Below are 21,020 nucleotides of genomic sequence, written 5' to 3'. Positions count from 1 at the left end.
ACGTGAGTCTAACATGCGCTGAGAGAATATATTTAATCCAACCAAATAGAAATGAACAGATTGAGCATTTACATGGTTTGATTAGACATTACTATTTTACCTTTCAAGTGCATTATCAAGGTTTACACCACCCGTCCTCATGTGAATCGAGGTGGATATACGTGAGGTATTTTTATACTGACTGGGCTGTGATTCTGATTATTAGTGGCATATTATGCAATGCAATTAGACGTACGCCTTTGATTTACCATGCCTTGGAATTGATGTAACGCTTAACTGAATGGGGTTTTTTTTTCAATTCAGTCAGCAGTACACCTTTACAGTTAAACACACACCCACACACTCATACACACCTGCTCAACCTGCTCCAGAGGCATTTCATATTTAATCTCAGACCACTTAGCTAGCATTCAACCATGATTTTTCTGAATTACCCATCAGTTAATGGTGTTCTGCAACTTCATGCCGGCCCTGTTGGACATTTTAATCTCAAATAAATGCTTACATTTTTGAGGGGTGGGGGGTGCTGTAACTTATCATTATGAGGTAAATGTTGATTGCAAAATGCAATGGTTTGGCTCCCTATAAACCTCACTTTCACTATGCAATTTTGTCTGCCAGTAGGCACAAAGTTTCCCGGGAAAATGAAGGCAGGCTGGCAATCCAGTCAGCCTGGCATCCTGTTACCATTTCTATCTGCTTTCAAATCTCTATTATAGACTAAATGAATGACTGAACTCACATTTTGTCCTGTGTTTTTGGATGTTTTTAATCTGAGGAAAATGGAATAACTATCCAGTTGTCTTTGCAAAAGCGGCGCCAACAATTACACCACTTGAAAAACACTGGGAGTGGGGTGGGGTTGTGTTGTCTGTTTCTACTTTAAACATATTATAGAGCAGTGGGACACATGGCAGTTAGTATAGATTTATCTTTCAGCCTTGTGAGCAACTCCTTATTCTGTTTTGGCCGATTGGTTCAGCCACACATCCTCACGGCTTAGTTAAGGGCAGAGACAGTGAGAATTTGGCACTGCTTCAGAACAGAACCACAATCTTGCAGTTCAGTGCAGTTATTCCCCACAGCGAGCCAGCAGTGAAAGCACATCTGACTGCTTCTCAGCATGCAATGGTGCGGCTAAAGCAAGCTATATCAGGCCGGTGGAGAAAACCAGTCAGAAGTAGCTCTCTGTGGACTGTTATCTTCATTGTGTCCTCTATATTCTTGGTCTTAAAAACAATTTCAGGCTTCAACTTACTCTCTTTTCTCATGACATGTCCAATCGTTTTTTAAAAGAACTAAATTCATCACTTTCGTTACATACGATCGGTTTCACAGAAGCGGTCTCACTTTCTGCCTCTCTGCCCATAATTTCCACTCATGTTAGTCCCCCCATCATTCACTGTCCGTCTTTCCCTCTCCACCACCGTTTGTCCTTTCTGTGACCTGGGCCTGTGTGGCAGGCAGGCAGATAGGCTCCAAGCGGCCGTGGAGATTGGTTCATGACCTCGACATGGCAGAGCTGATCAGCTTATAAAGCCCTCATTCGGAGAAGCTAGACAAAAAGTCAAGACGGGAGTGATCCTTCCAGCTTCTTTTGCAAATCTTTGTTTTATACAAGAGCCCTCAACACACCAAGCCAGGCTCAAAGAATCAAAGAGGCAAAGTGTTGGTCTGATCAAACACTTCGCCTCATGTCTTCTGTCTTCTGCGTGTTCAAATGCAAAGACAGAGCGGAAGACAGACCATAGCTGAAAGCCCGCTGACTGTGAGTATGTTGTAAACTTGCACAAGTGGAAATAGGCTCATTAGTGTGAGTTTGTTTTGCAGAGAACCTCACAAAAAGGCAAAATAAACGATTTAACGTGGTCATGGCCCTGTGAATCTGTTCAAACAGTCTCATTATACGCTTGTGTAACAGGTGTCATGCAGGCATAGACTCAAAGAACTTCTTTCGACAAATTATTTTGCTCTTTGAAGGGAGACAACAGAGAAATAGGTGACAAATTAAAGGAAAAACCAGAGTGAATGAATGGAGAAACATGACAAATGTAGCTGCTTTTATACAGGACACTAGGGGCTATACTGGGGGCTATGAAAAAACATTTGAATCAATTAAACACCTATGGGAGAATGGAGAAACTTCCAGAGGCTAGAAGGTGTATGTTGTCATTAGGCTTGCCGTGATGGTCGGTGTTCCCAGTTACACAGTGGTCAGACATGCACTGATTACGTTTCTTGCCCACCATCCCCACCGTTGTTTGCTTTTCTAAAAAATCACTTACTTGGATGACCAACACTACAATTATTAACTGCCTCAGGCGTCTACTCCATGTAGCAGCGGGGCCAGCAGCAGAGACGCACCACAGTATAGCACTCACAACAGAGTCACATTTAACTTATAATGTGACGAGAGTAAGGGCAGTTGACCGACAAGACAATGGTGGAGGATATGTGGTCAAGCAATACAGTATGTTGGATTTACAGCCTGTTTGTTAACATCCATATTTTGTGTGTTATTTTGTGTTTAGTGTATTTAGTTTTCTTTGATTTCTTTGGGCTAAACCTCTACAGCTATCTCTCACTTCATCTTTATATTATATGCAAACGACAGTGACACCAACTTTGGTTCTGGCAGCTGAAACACGACGCAGCCATTCATAGAAACAGTGTGTTACATCGCATTAGGCAGTTAAAATTGTCAGGGAACACTAATGAATTGTATTCATTGAGTTAACGTGAGCCTTTCCTTTATCTCGTTCAGTTCAACCTCACGTAATTGTATCCTCTGTGCCATTATGTGACTATAGCCTGTGTAACATTTGATCCTGTTTGTGTTTCAGGTACCAAGACATGAGAAGACAAATTGGCTTCGAAATCAGGGACATGTGGTACAATCTAGGTAACTTAATCAACTCTTTGTTTCGCTTAACGACCCTGACACTCCTGACAAAAAGAAAATAGACTTTTTTTTCCTGAATGTATTTAATGATGAAGATGAATCGTACAAACACTGCAGGAGACCGGCAGCAAATCAACAGGTGTTACATGTGTTGTTTTCTCGAGTTATGTGTATGATTATCAGTCAACTAAGAGCCCTCACACTCATTACAAAGAACAGCAGCTAAATATAGACAGTCATGTGTTAATTAGCTTTATGTTGTGTGATAAGAGAGGCGCAACAGTCAAGTCTCAATAGAATGAGATTGTAGTGCAGGGATGGGGTTTTAGTTTTGGCCACCTGTGTCTCCATTTAAGTCTTCTCATTATAATCTACACCATCTGATCCCTTAATTAAAGTTTTCCACCAGATAAGATTGACTCATTCACTGGGTATTTAATGAGCCCCTTGCTATTTTTTTAACTGAGGTGTTGGGTTTTGAAGTTATTATGACGGAAGACTTTTTTTGTTTGCAGCAGCTGCTATCAAACCTGCAGCACACCGGGGATTATTCACATCCAGTTAGGCTCGACATGTTGTATTTGTTGTTTTATCCAAATCGAATCAGGCTTTCTGTCAGTCTTTAAAAAAATCCAATAATCTGAATTCTTGGCCTAACAGGATAAGTTCACCCAAAAAATGAAATGTCATTATCTACTCACCCCATGCCGATTGAAAGCAGGGTGAAGTTTCTTAGTCCGCAGAACATTTCTGGAGCTTCACAGCAAAACAGGGTTGCAGCATTTTCCTAACAACTGAAATAGATGGGAGAAAAATATCAGAAGAAAACCATTAAAATGGCTCCGTTCAGTGTCTGGCATCATCTAAGTGAATGAAAGGCCGAGATCCCAAATTGTTTTGAAAAGACGTTATTTACGCTCGAGACACGCAATCAAGCTTGTGTACTCAGACGTAGTTAGCGCTAATGCTTTTAGCTTAGCAGCTACAGTGAAGATTTTAGAGATAAGTGAACGTTCAACGAGATCTGGCTTGAGACCAGCGCATTTAGTGCTTGATGAAGTCTTTTGGGGGTAATGAATTTGAAGTTTGATGCCCACTGCAAGAAAACACTCAAATAAGGAACTTTGGATATCAAGGTGTCACAAGAGAAGTCAGAAAAAACATTTGCATTTATGTGTTTATGTCCTTTTTTTTCCTGTCTTAAGGGCCCCACAAGATCAAATTCATCCCAGAGATGGTGGGTCCTATCCTGGAGATGACGCTAGTTCCTGAGATCGAGTTGCGCAAGGCCACCATCGCCATCTTCTTCGACATGATGCAGTGCGAGTTCCACTTCACGTGCAGCTTCCAGCGGGTGCGTCATCTGAAACATCGCAACACAAACAGGCTTTTAACGTAAAAAGGACATAATGAAAAGTAGTGGGTGTTGTAAACAGTGAAGAGGGACAGTCCAATCTGAGAAAAAGTTTCATATCCGCAAGCTTAGTTGTAATTCTGCAAATCTCATTTTGTTGTTGCTGCGATTATCAACAGCCATGGTAAGTGGAACTTAATGTTCTGCCCCGTTACAGTGCAAAATTAAGCCTTTCTGCATGAGCAAATCCGTTTGGCTGCAGCTGTTCTGCCATAAGATGTCTCAGGCAGTTTCCAGCTTTGTGATGTTTATGTGGGCTCGCAAAGTATGTGATGCTTATTGTAGAGCAGCACAAAGGCTTTCCAAACGTCTCTGCCGACCCTTTTGGTCCTGTGAAGACAGCAACATCCCTCTCTCGAGGGAAGGGAGTGCTGCTAATTAAGTCAATGTGTCACTCAGGATCTGGCTCATTGGAGGTGAATGCCACTTTCTTCTTCCTTCCCTTTAGTGAAATGTGATCAATTTCACTTTGGCCTGACCCCTTTTAATGCTGTAAGCCAGTAATATTCCCTTTACTGGGTCCATCTCTTGCTCCATCCTTCTTGTAAATCCTTGGCTTAACAGAGAGCAGTATTTCTATCTTTTCTCACTCAGCTGCATTCTGTTCTCCTGTTCTGTGTTTGTGACCGGACAACACATGAAGAAGTGTGATAGTTGTATGTAGCAGCTGTGTGAAAAAACAGGTTTTATCGTGTGTAAACAAACCAGTTTTCACAGAGAAATGCAGTCAGAGAAGCAAAGGGGATGTGTCTCCTGATGCAGCCTTGTTCTAGCCAAATGTAGACAGATAAAGAACGGCTTTAATAATGAACAGAAAATACCAGCTTGCAACCAGCTGGGCTGCAGTAGAGGGACGATTAAAGTGGGAGCGCACATCCCCTCAGCCAAGCCTTGATGCGGAGAAGAGAGTGAGTCGGGGAGATGGCGTTAATGAATTGAAAAATTACCTACACTGATTATTTACGCCTGCTCTGTCTAATTGCAGTTTGAGAACGAGATCATCACCAAGCTGGATCACGAGGTGGAGGGGGGCCGCGGAGACGAGCAGTACAAAGTTCTCTTTCAGAAAATGTAAGTGCTGATTAATGGACAGGATTACGCCTGAGCCTCTCACAAGTTAGATAATGCTAATTGCGACATAGCACTCCTCAAAATAATCACAGTGTGCTGATGATCACACGACTCCTCATCACAGCTTGCCTCTGTGATATTTGCTTTCGGCACAGTTGGAAGCTAACTCTGCTTTAATGGGGAAAAAAAAAAAAAGAACATTCCCTCAAATCCTCAGTGGCAAAAGTTTGACGTTTTAAACTGTAGAAGAAGAACCTCTTTTACATGCTTCACATTTGTTTTCCTCTCTGCCCCTGGCCTCTCTTCTGTGCACACAAAAACGCACGCCAGCTTACTGGAGCACTGCAGGAAGCACAAGTACCTGGCCAAGACGGGCGAGAACTTCGTCACGCTGGTGGTCCGTCTGCTGGAGAGGTTGCTGGACTACAGGACCATCATGCACGACGAGAACAAGGAGAACCGCATGAGCTGCACCGTCAACGTGCTCGTAAGATGGTTTCTTTTCTTCTGGTCCTGAATACACACAGGCGCAGTAAGGATCAGTGTTGGGAAGGTTACTATTTAAACGTGATAGGTTGAGGATTACTAGTTACTCTGTTATTGGAGTATACTGTATACAGTACATGTAAATATGTTTATTTTTACTTGTACTTTTGATACTTAAGTAAATTTATTGCAAGAAAAGAACTTATGATACATAAATATATTTGATATCAGATGCTTTAAGACTTTTACTCTTACTACTATTCATACTAGTCTTATTTTAACAAGACTTTGGGTACTTTTACAACACTGTCTATAATCAGGGTCACATTTCAGATGTCCTCAATAAAGGGACCATAACGACTTGCGACTACCCACAGACAGGAAACAACGACAACCAGCTCTACATGCCACAGTGCGTTAAGATGTTATCACAGGAGCAGGTTACCTGAAACACCTCTCCTCTGCCATGCGACATTTCATCTCGGTGCACCGAAATGTCAGTGTTGTGTCACGTGACTGCTGGCATTGAACCGCCGGCCTCTGGCCTACATTCAGAATTTATCTGAGTCATGTTCTGTCAGCGCTCTGCCAGGTTGTGTAAGATGTAAGTTTTTGGTTTTGGCCAGGAGAGCAGCGTGACCGCCCTGCCGCTGTGATTCTGATGTCAGCCAACTTACTTTTTCTTTGGTTGATACCTTACATCATGCCTGCTGCAAGCCAGGACCTTGTTATTCATCCATATTTTTAGAAAATTGATTTGTCTCACGGCCAAAATATTCTTATAAAAATGTGAAGAAACAACGTCAGTCGAGAGAGTTATGCAGCGTATGCATGATACATTCAGCCTTTGTAAACAGTATGAATGAATTGTTGTCGCTGGAAATCTATTAATCCTTTTAAACCCATTTCAATGTCTGTTGTTTCCTTCCTGTAGAACTTCTACAAGGAGATAGACAGAGAGGAGATGTACATCAGGTAAGACAAAGTCGTATTCAGCATTGTGCCTGTTTGGTCGACATTTTATTCTTTTGAGGCGTTTTCCAAACACCACTGAAATACATTTGATGAATTACCTTTGGAGGTTTCAGTTTAGCTGAATCTTTACCTGCCAAAGCCTATATTCTGTACATTTTGGCTTCCTTCCTCCCAGCTGTGTCTCTAGAGATCAAAAATAAATCATAAGATTTAACTTTCTATTTCCACAGTCCCACCAATCAGAGTTTTCCATCTGTCTGTCAAGCGTTATTTGAGCTAAAAGAGGTTGTCGAGGCGCATCAGTCTAGCGGAGTTAACTTTCTGTCTGTGGATGTGTGAGAGGCCCACTCAGACGTAACCCATAAATCATTGCATTTCCTGCCAGGTACCTCTACAAGCTGTGTGACCTCCACAAAGAGTGCGACAACTACACTGAGGCTGCCTACACTCTGCTGCTACACGCCAAACTGCTCAAGGTAAACAAATGCAATACAAACAACAAATAAATCCAGCAGTACACTCTCTAAAAGAAATCAAACAGCACAGATCACACAAACCAAATACACTGTTCAGCTACTGTCAGGTAGATGGCATTTAACCTCAGGCTTTAAACAGCGTTTACAGGACTTAGAGAGATAGGGCCACATCCCTTTAATCCCACCACAGCAGGAGATGGCTGCTAAGAGGGCAGAATTGCTGAGCAGCATCTTTTTTCACCTTGCGTAGTCGATGCAAATCACGGCTAGTATCTGATCTCTCCTGGAAAAAAAAGCTAGTTCAAAGCAGAGGAAAAAAGCAGCAACATCCACCTGAGGTGCTTCAAGATAACGGTGTACTTTTACTGTCGTCTTTGCGAGCGTAACAGATAATCGTCTGCTGAAAATCACATGTTTCAGCACCTGTGGTTTGAGATGGAAACAGGGCATGTTTCTGTCACACCCTAAGTGCAGATATATCTCCTCTCATATACTGTAACTCTCATTTCTCTTAACGTCACGCCTTTTTGTTTCTGAAGGCCTGCTCTAGGCTTTCCAAAGTTTTTATCCTCGCCAAAAATATACCACATCCACACGCCAAACTCCTCAAAACAAAAAGCTGCAGTGTCTATTCCCAGTCGGGGTTTGCTTTGCCCTGAATTTGGGAGTTGTTACTCTCTGCGTTTTATCCAAAATGGTTGCGCCCAACGTCTCATCTGTATTCGCATAAATAGCTGGCTGCTTTCAGCCTTTGTACAGGCCCCGACAGGGGAGAGCAGACTGTGACTGAATCACATTTTCCTCGCTGAGCAGTCACCGTAGCATTTGCAGGAGTTGTTTGTGTTGTTATTATTTTAATTCTGCTCATCTCCCAGCAGCTGTGGCATTCCTGGGCAATACCTTGAGAGAGGACTTCACTATTATACTGTGGAAATTGGTTAATTTTGTTCCACCAGAGTCTGGATAAACCCTTTCTTCTCCAATAAGCTCTCCAATGTAATCTTTGAAGTCACTGTCCTCCTTTTGTACTCACACACAGGCACGTGTAAACAAGCTAGAATGAGGATGAATGATGGATACTTAATTCTGCATCCACCAGCAGTTAGAGAAAACTGGCTCCTGTAGTAATAATTAGTCTTCCAGTAAAGTACCTGCAGCTGTATAATAATGGTTGATGAATACACAGGACTGTGTGTGTTGTCAGAGATGTATCAGCACTTTAGTTCAGTCGATGCAGGGCCACAGACCAGCCATGAATAAACAGAGCTCCCTTTTACCATGTAAAATGCTGCAGTCCAGCTGTAAATGAATCAATAACCTGATCCAAAGCCCTCCAGCATCCGTCCACACGCCGCAACAAAGTGCAGAGCGATTATTTTTTTCACCCCTTTCCAGCGTTTCATGCAAATTCTTTGGCTTCGCTATTCAAATGTGGCCCTCACCGAAAAACTTGGTCGGTTTTCACAGAGATCATAACTCTTCAGGTTACCCGGTAGAATCCCAATTAAAACTGACTGCTAACAAATCAGACTTTATAGGATTCTGCTTTTGCGACACAGAGGCCAATCAGACTGTCCTTCTCCCTGTTAGCTGAGCTGCTCCAGCCCATCAGAAACCTGAAGAGGCTTGATGGAGTACACAGTCAGCAAAGGACACTGTCACAGTTTTGTTGTTTCTTTTTCTCCCTTTTACTACCATTGATTTAAAAAATCAAGCAGAAATTGTAGTGAATAAGATTTCACTGCTGCGTGACTCAATTGTATCTGATGTTTTTTTGTGAACACGAACATAAGTGATGCTTCACTCTGCTTCCCCAAGCTCCACTTCACCAGACTGGCTTCCAGTGGGCTAACTCTACAGGACACTTTAGGTGCTTGTGCTAAACACTGTAAGAGGAATCATTATGCTGCAGTCACATAGATTCAGGCAGACTGTAAACGGCAAACTGGATATAATTTTAGTGGACCATTTTCTTTCTCTCTAAAAACAAAAATTGACAGCATACACACACATTTTTGTAACTTTTCTTCAATGGATGTTAAAAATAATACATCAGCTATTTAATAACTCTTACATGTTCTCCAAAACTGTGTGTGAAAACGTTGTCTGTGTAAATGTTTGTGAAATTGACCGGCACAGAATGAGATATATCTGACACTGACACAGAGGCATTGGTCGTGGCCGATCAGGCTGTTAATCGAATGATTCCGGTCACTGGCCGATCAATTGGTGCATCTCTAGTGATCTGGACAATGAGAAGCTAATAATTGTGTTTATTCAGTTGGAAGTAAATGAAAGAATAAATGCCATCAGGTTTTGGTTTTAAGTTTGCGATAGAATATTACGAGAAAGCTGCATTTTCTAGCTGCAGGCATTACTAGAATATAACATTATCATCATCATCATCATCATCATTGCTCTTTTACAGCAATACCCTGAATTCACTTTCATACGGACTAGACTGATGCAAATAGGCTAATAACCACAATAAATAAATGATACGATACGATACGATCTATTGTCCCCCTAGGGAAATTTGTCTTGGACTCAGATGTTGTGCACATAAGCAAGTCTAATAAAATCAATTAACTTACAAACGTGTCTGGCAAGAATGACATACAGCAATAAAATGACCCTTTTTCAAAACATCGCCAGTGATTTAAAAAGAAAAGTATTGTGAACAATACATCACCACAGAAATGTGGCTGTCCTGCCATCGCATTGTCCACCATGTGAATGCAACATTAGCCAGCAAGCTATGCATTGCACTGATGCTCTCTCTGAACCCATTCAATATGTATCGACGCCAGTTTCATTGCCCATGTCTCCAGTTTCCATCTTGCCCTGTCAGAGTGCAGGGCAGCTTTAAAAAGAATTACACATCAATCTCACCCCATTTGCATTGGCTATAACTCAGTGATTGATTTCTTGTCACCTGTTCCCCTTTTGCTCTGTACTGTATTGCACATCGTTGACCCCCCCCAATGCTAACTTCTCCTCTGCAGTGGTCAGACGAGCCGTGTGCAGCCCACCTGACCCAGAGAGACGGCTACCAGGCCACCACTCAAGGACAGCTTAAGGACCAGCTCTACCAGCAGATTATCAATTACTTCGACAAGGGCAAGGTAAGAGACACACATGCACAATTCTGGCACGCACACGTAGGAGATTGGTCATAATCATGATAAATCCCGGACTCTGAGGGTGCTATTTTTAGAAGCTGTCTTCTCTGTTAAATACCTCTTTTGGCACGTCTTGAAGAATGTTAATTTTATATTCCTACAGTACGCGGATTGTATATAATCCTCTTCTTTTAGCTGAGGCTCATATGGACGACGGCACATATCAGACCACACAAGCGTTAATGTGGCTCCTTTGTGTTTTCCTCCTACCTCCCACAAAACCTTATTTCCCGCTCCTCCACCATCCTTTTTCTTTTCCTTTCACACCACTTCAGTGACATCCTTGAATGCTATCTCCGAATGATTCCACCCCATTGTGACGTGAAGAGCAGGCTCATATGTGCTTCTGATTTCCAGAAAATGTTCCAGTTGCGTAGGACCTGGTTACTGTGCTATTCTACACTCTTCAGAGTTTATCCCAGAAGAGAAAAATGTATTTTTTTTGCCTGTAAACTAAGCCTGGAAAGGGTCTGCAGGACTGAAGCCAGAGCTTCTCAGAGATGATGTCCCATGGCTGTCCATGTGTCATCAGTGCCGGGGTGAAGCTGCCACTCTCGGTTCTCCAGCCAACTGTCACTCAGTATGATATGGCCAGGGAGACGACAAATTGAAATAGCCTTGGCTAAACATGCACACACAAACACAGCAGAGTGATCAGGAAGTGTTACAGTGGCTGTAAGAACACATCAACACTCCAGAGAGGAGGGTATCAACTGAGCACACTATGTAAGAGTGCCGTCGAAGTCATCCAGAAAGCATTCCCAGATGGTGTTGCCAGCACCGTTCTTACTGATGGCAAGCTGATCTGAGTAGCAGTCTGGACTTGGTCCTCGTCCAGGCTGGCCCAGATCAATTCAGCCCAATGTAGTTTGTCAGGAAGCCACTTAGAAGCCTTTCAACATGTTCAAGTGGCTCCTGTCTGTGCGACACCCACTCGACTGCGTTGGATGAGTCTCGAGGGGGGAAAATGCATCACCGCGATGAATTTGTTTCTCCAGGAGGACACATCTTAAGTTCTAGTGTTTTAGGCTGAAGAATAAAACAAAAGAATAATGATATAACAAGAAGAAATCTCATTTATTTATTTAGAAAAAGTCTTGTATTGAATATCATCGCCAGGGAGATATTTTGTGAAATTCAGCTGGCTGGCAAAGGAATGCTTTATCTCAGCTAGGATCTCGAAAATTCATTAATTCACTAATTGTCTCTTGTTTTTGTCCCAATAGATGTGGGAGGAGGCAATCATTTTGGGGAAGGAACTGGCTGAACAGTACGAGAATGAAATGTTTGACTTTGAGCAGCTTAGCGCATCCTTGGTGAGTAATATGTTTGTGCTTTGTACTTTAATGTCATAAATTGAGCCTTTTCAGTATATTGAGCAAAAAGAAGACGGAAGTGTACTTATTTTATTTGTTTAAAGGTCCCATATTTTCTCATTTTTAGACTGATACTTTTTATTTTGGGTGTAAAATTTCAGTTGCCTCTGTGTAGTGCCTAGTCTCTTTGAGGCTCCCTTACCAAAAAGCCCAGTGGGCTCTCACAGGCCCGAGCAGGCACCGACCACTTTTGTTTGTTTGTTTTTTTTCTGTGTTTTTTTCTTTTTAAAGACGGCCATGCTGGGGGCGTGGCTGAAGGTGGTGACTGTATAGTTGTGGCATCACAACCTTGTCCCTCGTTTGAAGGCAGGATTTATAAATGCATTTCTCCATGTACTGAGCGTTTTGATACGTTCACAGTATTTATAAAGCTCCTGAACCTGCTTTCTGATGAAAAAAGGCATGGCAATCTCACTTTCTGCAATATGGGACCTGTAAACAGGAGAGAATAAAGCCCCTTTTATGTTCTGGCCCTGATAAGCAGCATTAGCATAAAAGATAACACAAAACATGTCGCAAATAAAATAACCAGTGAGGATCATACAAAAGAAAACGTGTTAATGTGTAAATGTCTCCAAACAGCGGAAGCAAGCCCAGTTCTACGAGAACATAGTGAAGGTCATCCGGCCCAAACCAGACTACTTTGCCGTGGGCTATTACGGCATGGGGTTCCCCTCCTTCCTACGTGTAAGTACTCGCAACAACATGCATCCCCCGCAACACAGCGTGGACGAGCCACATGTCAAAACAGATGATCAATATGTTTACCGGCGTTCGCTTAGTTCTCAGCCTCGGCCGTCGATACATATGTGTTCACGCGCCTCACTCCCACCGGTTTTGGTTGTTCTGGCGGGACTCACTTGTTCAACATCCCACCTGGTCTGTCTTTCACTTACTTAGTCACTCACTGGCAGGAAACAAACTGTGAATCATAGCAGCTGTTCCATGTGTGGGTTATAGAGTGTACCCAAAATAAAGTGCTGGATAGAGGCCTGTCAGTGTGGGAAAGTGGGTCTCGGAAAAAGGCAGAGAGTTGTGAATTAAGCGCAATCTCCATCTCTCTTACTAGCCTTCTCCTCTCTCATTCATGGTCCACCTCTCACAGCTCCTTTAGCTGCACTCCTTTCCATGTGTCTTCAATCTGCCTGTATTTAGCTCATACTGTATCATTCTCCCTCCAAAATCCATCCATATCCAAAGGCTGATCACACTGCTAACACTGCCTTTAATTCCAAAAAAACACCTCTTTTTTTCCTCCACAGAGTAAGAACAAGAACACAGTGCTACCAATACCAATAGAGTGAAAGAAGGTGATATGGTACATTGTGAATTGCTTTTGCTGGCTGCTGAGTCATGGGTTATAGTCCCGAAGCATTCAGGAGCACTTGTTAGATAGTTGGAACTTTACTCAGGATGTTCTTGCAAGTGGAGGCAGGACACAGTGGAAACTATCCCGACTTCTAACCATCGACTGCATAAAACAAGTACAAAGCTTAAGTGCCTTAAACCTGCATTCTTTCTACCAACCAGCAGGGGGCAACTCAACTGGTTTCAAAAGTAGGTCAGATTGTATGTAAGCTTATGAGAAAACAGCCCTACTTCTCACTTGATTTAATTACCGCAGTAATTCGTTTCCTAATGAGTTTATGGTCTCAATCTCTAGTTTCACGTCTTTTTCAATACGGCATGATTTTCATTTTATACAATATGGTCCCATTTAGAGACAAATTGACAATAAAGCAGGATATGCTTTACTTTACCTTGTGATTTATAAGACGCTACCATGGTGTGTTCGGTTTTCAGTCAGGATAGAGGCTCCACTCTCTGGTCCAAATATCATCACGTCTGGCTCCAAAAAACCATAGCGATGCAAATGGATAATGTCACAGTAGATTTACACTTTTCTACATGATTAGTTGGCCATTGCTCATCATGAACACTGGATGAAACTGAATCAACACCAAATATTCTTGGCAGCTAAACCCTGAACTGATCTGTACTTCCCCTCTAAATGTCCTGGCTGGCCTTGGGCCAATCTGATGACAGACTATCACAAATTCAGTATGTGTTTAACAGCCATTTGATATCTTCTCACCGGCCTCATTTTGTGTCTGAGGTGCTCGCTGCCTGTGAAGGGTGTCCTGCTCTGTCCACATATCAACTTTTATTTGAACAGAAAATTAAACTGAAGCAGGAATTTGTCCATCTGAAGGAAATGAACAGTGCTGATGAAGGACAATTTGTTTGCTTTTAATACTTTCCTCATTACAGCTGTTTTCAGGCTGTCATCTGAAAAGCTACTGAAGGTGTTGCTTTCCTGTCGAGGACAAATTAAAGCCATTTTTATCACACAGGCAACGCTGTGAATGGCCTAAACGTCCTTACTGAAGAAGATGATGATGTGAAAGTCGAGATTCAAGAACAGCGATCCCTGATCATACCATTTTAGCTCTATTATGAGGAACAGCCATTTCACAAGGGTCTCTCTGATCTCTATGTGCCCCTCCTAACCCCTTTCATCTGTCAGGGCAGAAACTCTATTACAGACAGCGCAAGCTGCCCTAGCCTAATCTAAATGGCTATTTAAACAGCCTTTGAGGACAGCATGGAGTTCTGTTTTTTACTCTCCTTTTTATTCGTTTGGAGGCAGTTCGACCTTTCATGAAATACCTAGGGCAAGTGAATGCAAGGTTGCCTTTATCAACAGAAGTCTGCACTTAAATGTACTACAGGAAGTTTAAAACTGGTTATGACACAGTCGCAAATCAATACTGATGCTTCTTTATGACCTACATAAGCAAGCAAGGCCATCAGCAAGAAGATTTCTATACAGGCTATTTCTATATTGTTAATCTTTGCTCCCCACCAGGTCGGATAATTAGCACTTTGCAGTGAAGATAGCTAGAAAATTACTTTTACCGAGCAACCAAGTCTGTTAGCTGTAGGTTTACATGTAGATGAGTGTGTATGAGCGGCTAAAATCAAGTTTACTTTGATTTACCATCACCATATTACTGTTATTAATCTTACACAGCCACAAATAGATACAGTACATTACCTAACCACTATGCATCCTGTAAACATCTGAGTTTAAAAGAGCAAAATGTAATAAAAATATGTTGCGTTTCTGTTTCACTTGCTCTCAAAACAAATGCACAAACTTGCCAGATCGAGATCTTTACGACACGAGTGGGTGGACACATTGCAGCCTTTGTTCACAGGGGACTCCAGAAAGTTCTTCTTATTTACTCATTTATTGTTTTGTCTTTTAAAACCGTGTCTTTCCTTATGCTACATGAGATTAAAGGTAGCACACAAGCTGGTTTTGAATATTCAGGCCAATAAAACATTAGCCTTAATTATCCCCCAGTTTTTCCCTAATTATTTTCCGGCAGAGTTTATAAGTTAATTAAAGGTGCAGTGTGTATGATTTTAGGGGATTTAGGAGGATCTATGGGCAGAAATGATTTTTTGATCAGTGTGTTATCGCCGAAAATAAGAATTAGTCCAACCAACAAACCCTTTCGCATTTTTGACATTTGCAACCTCACTGCTAGATGCCACCGAATCCTACACACTGGATCTTTTAAGTGTTGTTGAAGAAATACAGCCAAACACATGCAAAAACATTTTCTCCCGATAGTGAGTCATCTCGCTTTTACAGTGTCCCGCTTTAACGCCTCTGATTTTGTACACCCTCTCGATATATTTCATAAATATTTTGAAAGATTCCTGTGTGAGTACAAAGGGAAGCGTTCAAGTCCAGTGACTTAATAAGATAAATATAGTTTGGAGGGGTTTTTGTTTCACACCCCACGTTGCTGTTTGTGTCGCAGCATCGCAGTGTCCTCAGGGAAAAGTCAATTATATGAGAAAATCGATACTCAGATAAAGGCATTTTGGGCCCACCCCACTCAAGGATCGATTTTATGCAAGAGTGCTTAATTCAGCTGCTTATGATTTATTAGTTGTTAATGTGGTTAGACACTCGGGTACTTGCTAATTGTATGAAGCTCTAGATCACGACATTTGTTTATATCTGTATACTAAACCATTGATCCACTTATCTTCTTTGTTGCGTAGTTCTTTGTAAAAATCCATTGTTTGGTACTGACCCTTAAAGGCACTGAATACATATCTTAAGTCATTGAATGTCACAAAACCTTGTCAGGAAGCTTTGAAGCTTCTATTATCCGTGTTTGCTCACACACACATCAGAGGTATTATTACATGTACAGATGTTTCTCTCACTTTACATCCGGAACGGCGTATTTTTCCTCCCTTCCCTTCTCCTCCTGTGACTCCTAAACTTTACTTAATCCCTGTATTTAGCTTCCTGCGAGCACTCATCTTAAAGAGCAGTTGAGGGTGTGTGTAAGTTCATTTGAAATATGTATCCTAACACCCCACATTCTGAGACACGGATATGAGCTGTCATGCTCTATCATTCAAAATGTTCCTCAGACGGACCCCTGAGCACACTCTGGGAGATGAAGGAACGTTCCTCGCTCATACATTTTTAGGAGCAGTCTGTGCACTCTTCTCACAGAACCTATTTTTTTGTTTTGGGAGTAAAACAATATGACCTTTTTTTTATCAGTCTCTTATCCGATTTTGCAGTTTTTTACAGTCTCTCTGGGAAACTAACTCTGCCAAGAGGGTGACACATTGATATCTCACTGGTTTTCCTGTTGTCCTTTCCCCCATATGTTACAAATCTTCCAGTTTTGCCACAAGCATGTCAGTGGAGCTTAAAGCCTGACCACATGTGTTTCATTTGAAATTGATAATATTGCACCTATAAGAACTGTTGCTGCTTTGTCTCGCCACAGTATGAAATTGTCTTTTTACCCTCCAGCCGAGAAAGAAAAGACCATTTTAGCATGAGGTATCGTCTCGATGACAATAATTTTCTTTGCCAGGACTAGCCAGTGCAGGTTTGAGAGTAATGAAAATGAGAATCGTGACACTGAGATTACTGTATACACGACCAGAATGCTCAAAAACATAATGGGGCTGTCCTCTTATGAATAGGCATACAGTGTGCAGTGATGGAAAAAGATTAAATGTCCTCAGTCAAATTAGAATGATTTAGTGAAAATACGTGAAGCAAATCTCGCACTTGTTCACCGTCCGAAAAATTGCAGCGGTGTATTGTCGGGCCGATTTAGTTGATCCTCCTGCGGTTGGAAGGGATGACACTGGAAATCAATGTGCTTTTGTCAACTTATCTGTCAAAGCAAATTTGAAAATGGCCCCAGGCATATTTCATGGCTGCAGTTTCTTTAATTAATTGGGGTATTGAGATGTGCGTTGTGCATGAGTGTGAGGCGTGCTGTGTGTGAGCTGTTGTGCAATGATGGTGGATGAAAGAAATTAGGCAATGCATGTCCAGGCTCTTCTCCCCATAAGATGCTGACATTCAAGCTGTGCTTATAGTTTGATGTGCACATTAAGCTAATGAATGGAGCTGGTAATTCATACAATGAGGGCAAACTGATGGTTTCCAGAAGAGATCAAGCCGCTAATGCAGAGTTTCAGGCAGGATTGTAGCCCTTATTCCACTTGCCAACAGTTATTGGAGTTGGCTGACAAAAGCCCAAGATCAGAGGCAAATCCGCAATGCGTCTGTAAGCGATGATCGCCATGTGTGAACTGTTCAAAGACCCGATTCGAGAGCTCGTCGAGAGCTGCCTTCGCAGAAAACCTAACGATATCAAGCAGGCTCAATATCTGGTTGTATCAGGGAGCCGTGAAACAAGCTTCAGTGAGAGCAGACAATCCGCAGCTGTTATCTGCAGTAGCTCTGAACCTAGTCTTATCATACATCTGTTTTTACGGAGGCGCACAATAATAAAGTTTCTTTCAGAAAAGATTTTCAGTATTTATCCTCGTCACTGCTAAACCAAAATACAATCGTACAGCTATATGTTTTCTTTGCAACAATATTTATTTACCTCCATCTCTCTCTGCAGCACAGATCATCCTTGCTGCCCATATATCCCAGTCCTTTCTTTCTGCCATATTCTTTTATTTTTCTGCCCTGTCTTATTGCTGCAAATGAACACACAAACAACTTTGTTTCGCGTGTGTTTCCATCACATATTTAGCTTGGAGATCAGACAAACTCGTCTGGGATTAGCCCGGTAAAAGATCTTGAAATGTGGGACCCCCACAATGAATTCAAGATTCCTGATTACAAGATAGAAAGTTGTGTGACATGAACAGCACAGCGATCTGATGTCTTTAAAAGTCAGTTGGAGTGACCGAGGTGTTAAGATGTGAAGAAGCTGAGAAGAGGGCCCATCCTCATCCTTACATGTGGACCATTGCAGTAGTTTGAATGAAACTTCATCACTTTCATCGCCTTTTGTGGAAGAGCCCCCCGGCAAAGTGGTCTCGGCCATTTGCAGTCTGCCATTTGGCTAAAACAGAAGTCCTGCTGAGGCAAGCCCACTCTGAACTCAGCTGGGATTGACTCATCACTGATTCGGTGCCAGGAACTTTGTGTCACCTTCATTTCCATGTTTTTAATATGGAGATTATGATAATGCCTTTTAACTCAGTCACAGCACCAGGCCAAGTGGATTTACAAATCAAAGCCGCTCTCACCCATGTAACTTTCTCTTAACAGTTCAGTTTTGGCTTCGTCAATTCTGGCATATTCATAAAATGGAGACCTCGTCCCTTATGTCCACATAATGCAACTACCTGCATGATCATGTGTCACTGTTTTCTTTATCATCCTTCAGAATAAAATGTTCATCTACCGTGGGAAAGAGTATGAGCGCAGGGAGGATTTCGAAGCACGTCTTCTCACACAGTTTCCCAACGCAGAGAAGATGAAGACGACTACGCCGCCCAGCGAGGACACTAAGTGCTCCTCTGGACAATGTATCCTCAGCACAAACCATTGATTCATGTTAAGAGTGTGGCTGAAGATGTTTTTAATCATTTTTGTATGAGTAATTATTCAAATTTCACAAGGTTGTTTTTTATAGTTTTTCTCACTTTGTTTGGGCGCAGGGTCATGGTTAGGTCAGGGGCTAAATGCTACCGAATCACAAAATGAGAGGAAATATGTTTTTTTATGCTCCACAAAGTGAATTGTAGGGCTGAGAGATATTTTTAAGGGGTATTAAAGGTGCAAAATGTAAGAATTGTAGTCGAAAACATCAAAAATGACCTAAAATTGTGACAGAATGTGAATAACAGACGTTTAGACATCTGTGTTGAGTGCAGATACATCGACTGAAGCATGCTAACCAGCTAGAAATTACATATAAAGTCATCAAATTCCATTAACTGCCTTTTAATGTTATGTATCTAATGAGACAAAATGCTTCACATGTATAAAACAAAACTTATTTATTTGTATTTGCTTAAAATCATTGGTTTTGTAATAGAATTTGGTGGAATAGAGTTTGTATTTTCAATGTTCTTTCATTTAATGTGAATTCAACAATAATGCTACATTATAGACGCTTCCAAATTAATTGTATTTCATTCGTTTGAGTTGAGCAGTTTCATTTATTTCCTTGACGTTCCCGCTGAAGACATCCAGTGTTTCACGGTGAAACCCATCCTAGACCTTCCTGCCAAGTTCCAGAACAAACCCGTCTCTGAACAAATACTGAGGTAAGAAAAGATATCCCCGCTCCGCCCGCACTCATGTCTTCACAATTACAGAGTGTGTTACCAAAGTCGCACAGAATGCATTTCAATCCAGGGTGCCCAATTTTCTCCCCCCCAGTCACTCAAGAACACTTTGGAGAGTGCCTGCTGACATGCAAAAGTCCATTAGCATTTTTTTTTTGTAAGTGTGTGACATGTCGAGGACCGCCGCGGCGGATTAAACCTTGATGTAAATGTGTGTCTGTGCAGAACAAACGGCGGTTGACCTTCTTGTCGTTCTTGTGGATATTAAACCTGCACCAGCCATCTGGTATTACTCACTGTGCCAAGTACAACATTGTTTCTCTGACATCATTAATACCATTGTGTCGCCTGCCGGGGCCACGGCAAACACGCAGGGCCCCTCCGCTCCCACATGTTTGCCTGATCAGTACGCCCGCCATCACCCCACCGCATCACTCAGCTGTGCAAATTCACTTTGATATGCCACCCACCGCATCAATGGACGTAATTAAAAGAAGACATTTACTTGGAAAACCTTTAGGCAAATATACCTGCGCACTGATCTTATCGCAAGTGTGCACCAGTGGTCACATCCCCCCAGCAGCAGCCTGTTTGCTTGTTTGCAAACTGTGTCTGATTGGAATATGCAACTCTGTTAATAGCCTAGATTAGACAGCCGTGTTTGGAGAGGGTTTGAGGATTGTTCTGCACCAACTGTCTGTCCGTCTCTCTTCTTCTGCCAACTCTGTCCTCTCTGTTTCTGTCTCCAGTTCCTACCATTTTCTTCCCAGGTTCTCTCTCTCTCTCTCTGTCCCTTTCTCTCATTTATTCTCTCATTTCGTGCAAAAGATCATCAGTGCATAGCAATGAGACTGAGCTGTTTGAGCCAGAGGGGTCACAAGCAGCAGGCGGCACGCACACACCCCTCCTCTGACCTTGCTTTGTCCAGACCATGCCACTGCATCATCACCCGCCCGCGAGCTAATGACATGTAAAAGGCTTAATTGGGGTAGCGCAGCTGATTTAAAGCTGCTTTATTAATCTGTTTATTAGATCACAAGCTCAGAGGCAGGTTTTTTTAGGTTAATGCCTGGCTTTTTCAGCTAATGCGGGAATGGGTCTCATCATGTTCATTAAACACCGCATTGCCCTTCGTGACCAAGCACATCGGATTGTCGGTATGATGTAAACGACTCAGGTACCGACCGGTAAGACCTGAGCTTAATGTATCCGTGCAGTTCGAGGACCTGTTCACAGGTAAATGGGTATTTGTTAAAACATACCCTTTTCTGTACATTTTGACGTACACAGCGTTTTAGGTCACTGAAATCTGACCTTGTGGAAAAACCACTTCCAGGGTGAAGATTTTCAGGGACCTCTTATCGATGTTTGTTGAGGATTACACATAAACTACTGTATAAAAGGACGGATCCAGGGCATTTTATAGGACACAGGACATCTCATTGTGAGATAGGGCATTTTTTGACATTTCCATGCATT

General features: G+C 42.1%; 1 protein-coding gene across 2 annotated transcripts in view; it reads left to right on the top strand.

Annotated features, from left to right (window-relative positions):
• Positions 1-21,020, top strand: part of dock1 (dedicator of cytokinesis 1) — a 203,865-nt gene that overhangs the window by 157,707 nt on the left and 25,138 nt on the right. For both annotated transcript variants that reach the window (XM_084342187.1, XM_084342188.1), the window contains exons 32-42: positions 2,844-2,902; positions 4,108-4,256; positions 5,302-5,387; positions 5,718-5,874; positions 6,808-6,848; positions 7,234-7,324; positions 10,330-10,449; positions 11,733-11,822; positions 12,465-12,569; positions 18,635-18,776; positions 19,439-19,520. In XM_084342187.1, the coding sequence (XP_084198313.1) occupies positions 2,844-2,902; positions 4,108-4,256; positions 5,302-5,387; positions 5,718-5,874; positions 6,808-6,848; positions 7,234-7,324; positions 10,330-10,449; positions 11,733-11,822; positions 12,465-12,569; positions 18,635-18,776; positions 19,439-19,520 (1,122 nt within the window). The remainder of the gene's footprint in view (positions 1-2,843; positions 2,903-4,107; positions 4,257-5,301; positions 5,388-5,717; positions 5,875-6,807; positions 6,849-7,233; positions 7,325-10,329; positions 10,450-11,732; positions 11,823-12,464; positions 12,570-18,634; positions 18,777-19,438; positions 19,521-21,020) is intronic.

This window comes from Pagrus pagrus (assembly GCF_965226575.1).
Source record: "Pagrus pagrus genome assembly, chromosome: 21".
Lineage (NCBI taxonomy): Eukaryota > Metazoa > Chordata > Actinopteri > Spariformes > Sparidae > Pagrus > Pagrus pagrus.
Note: the sequence above shows the minus strand (reverse complement) of the source record. Positions and strands in the feature narration are given on the sequence as shown.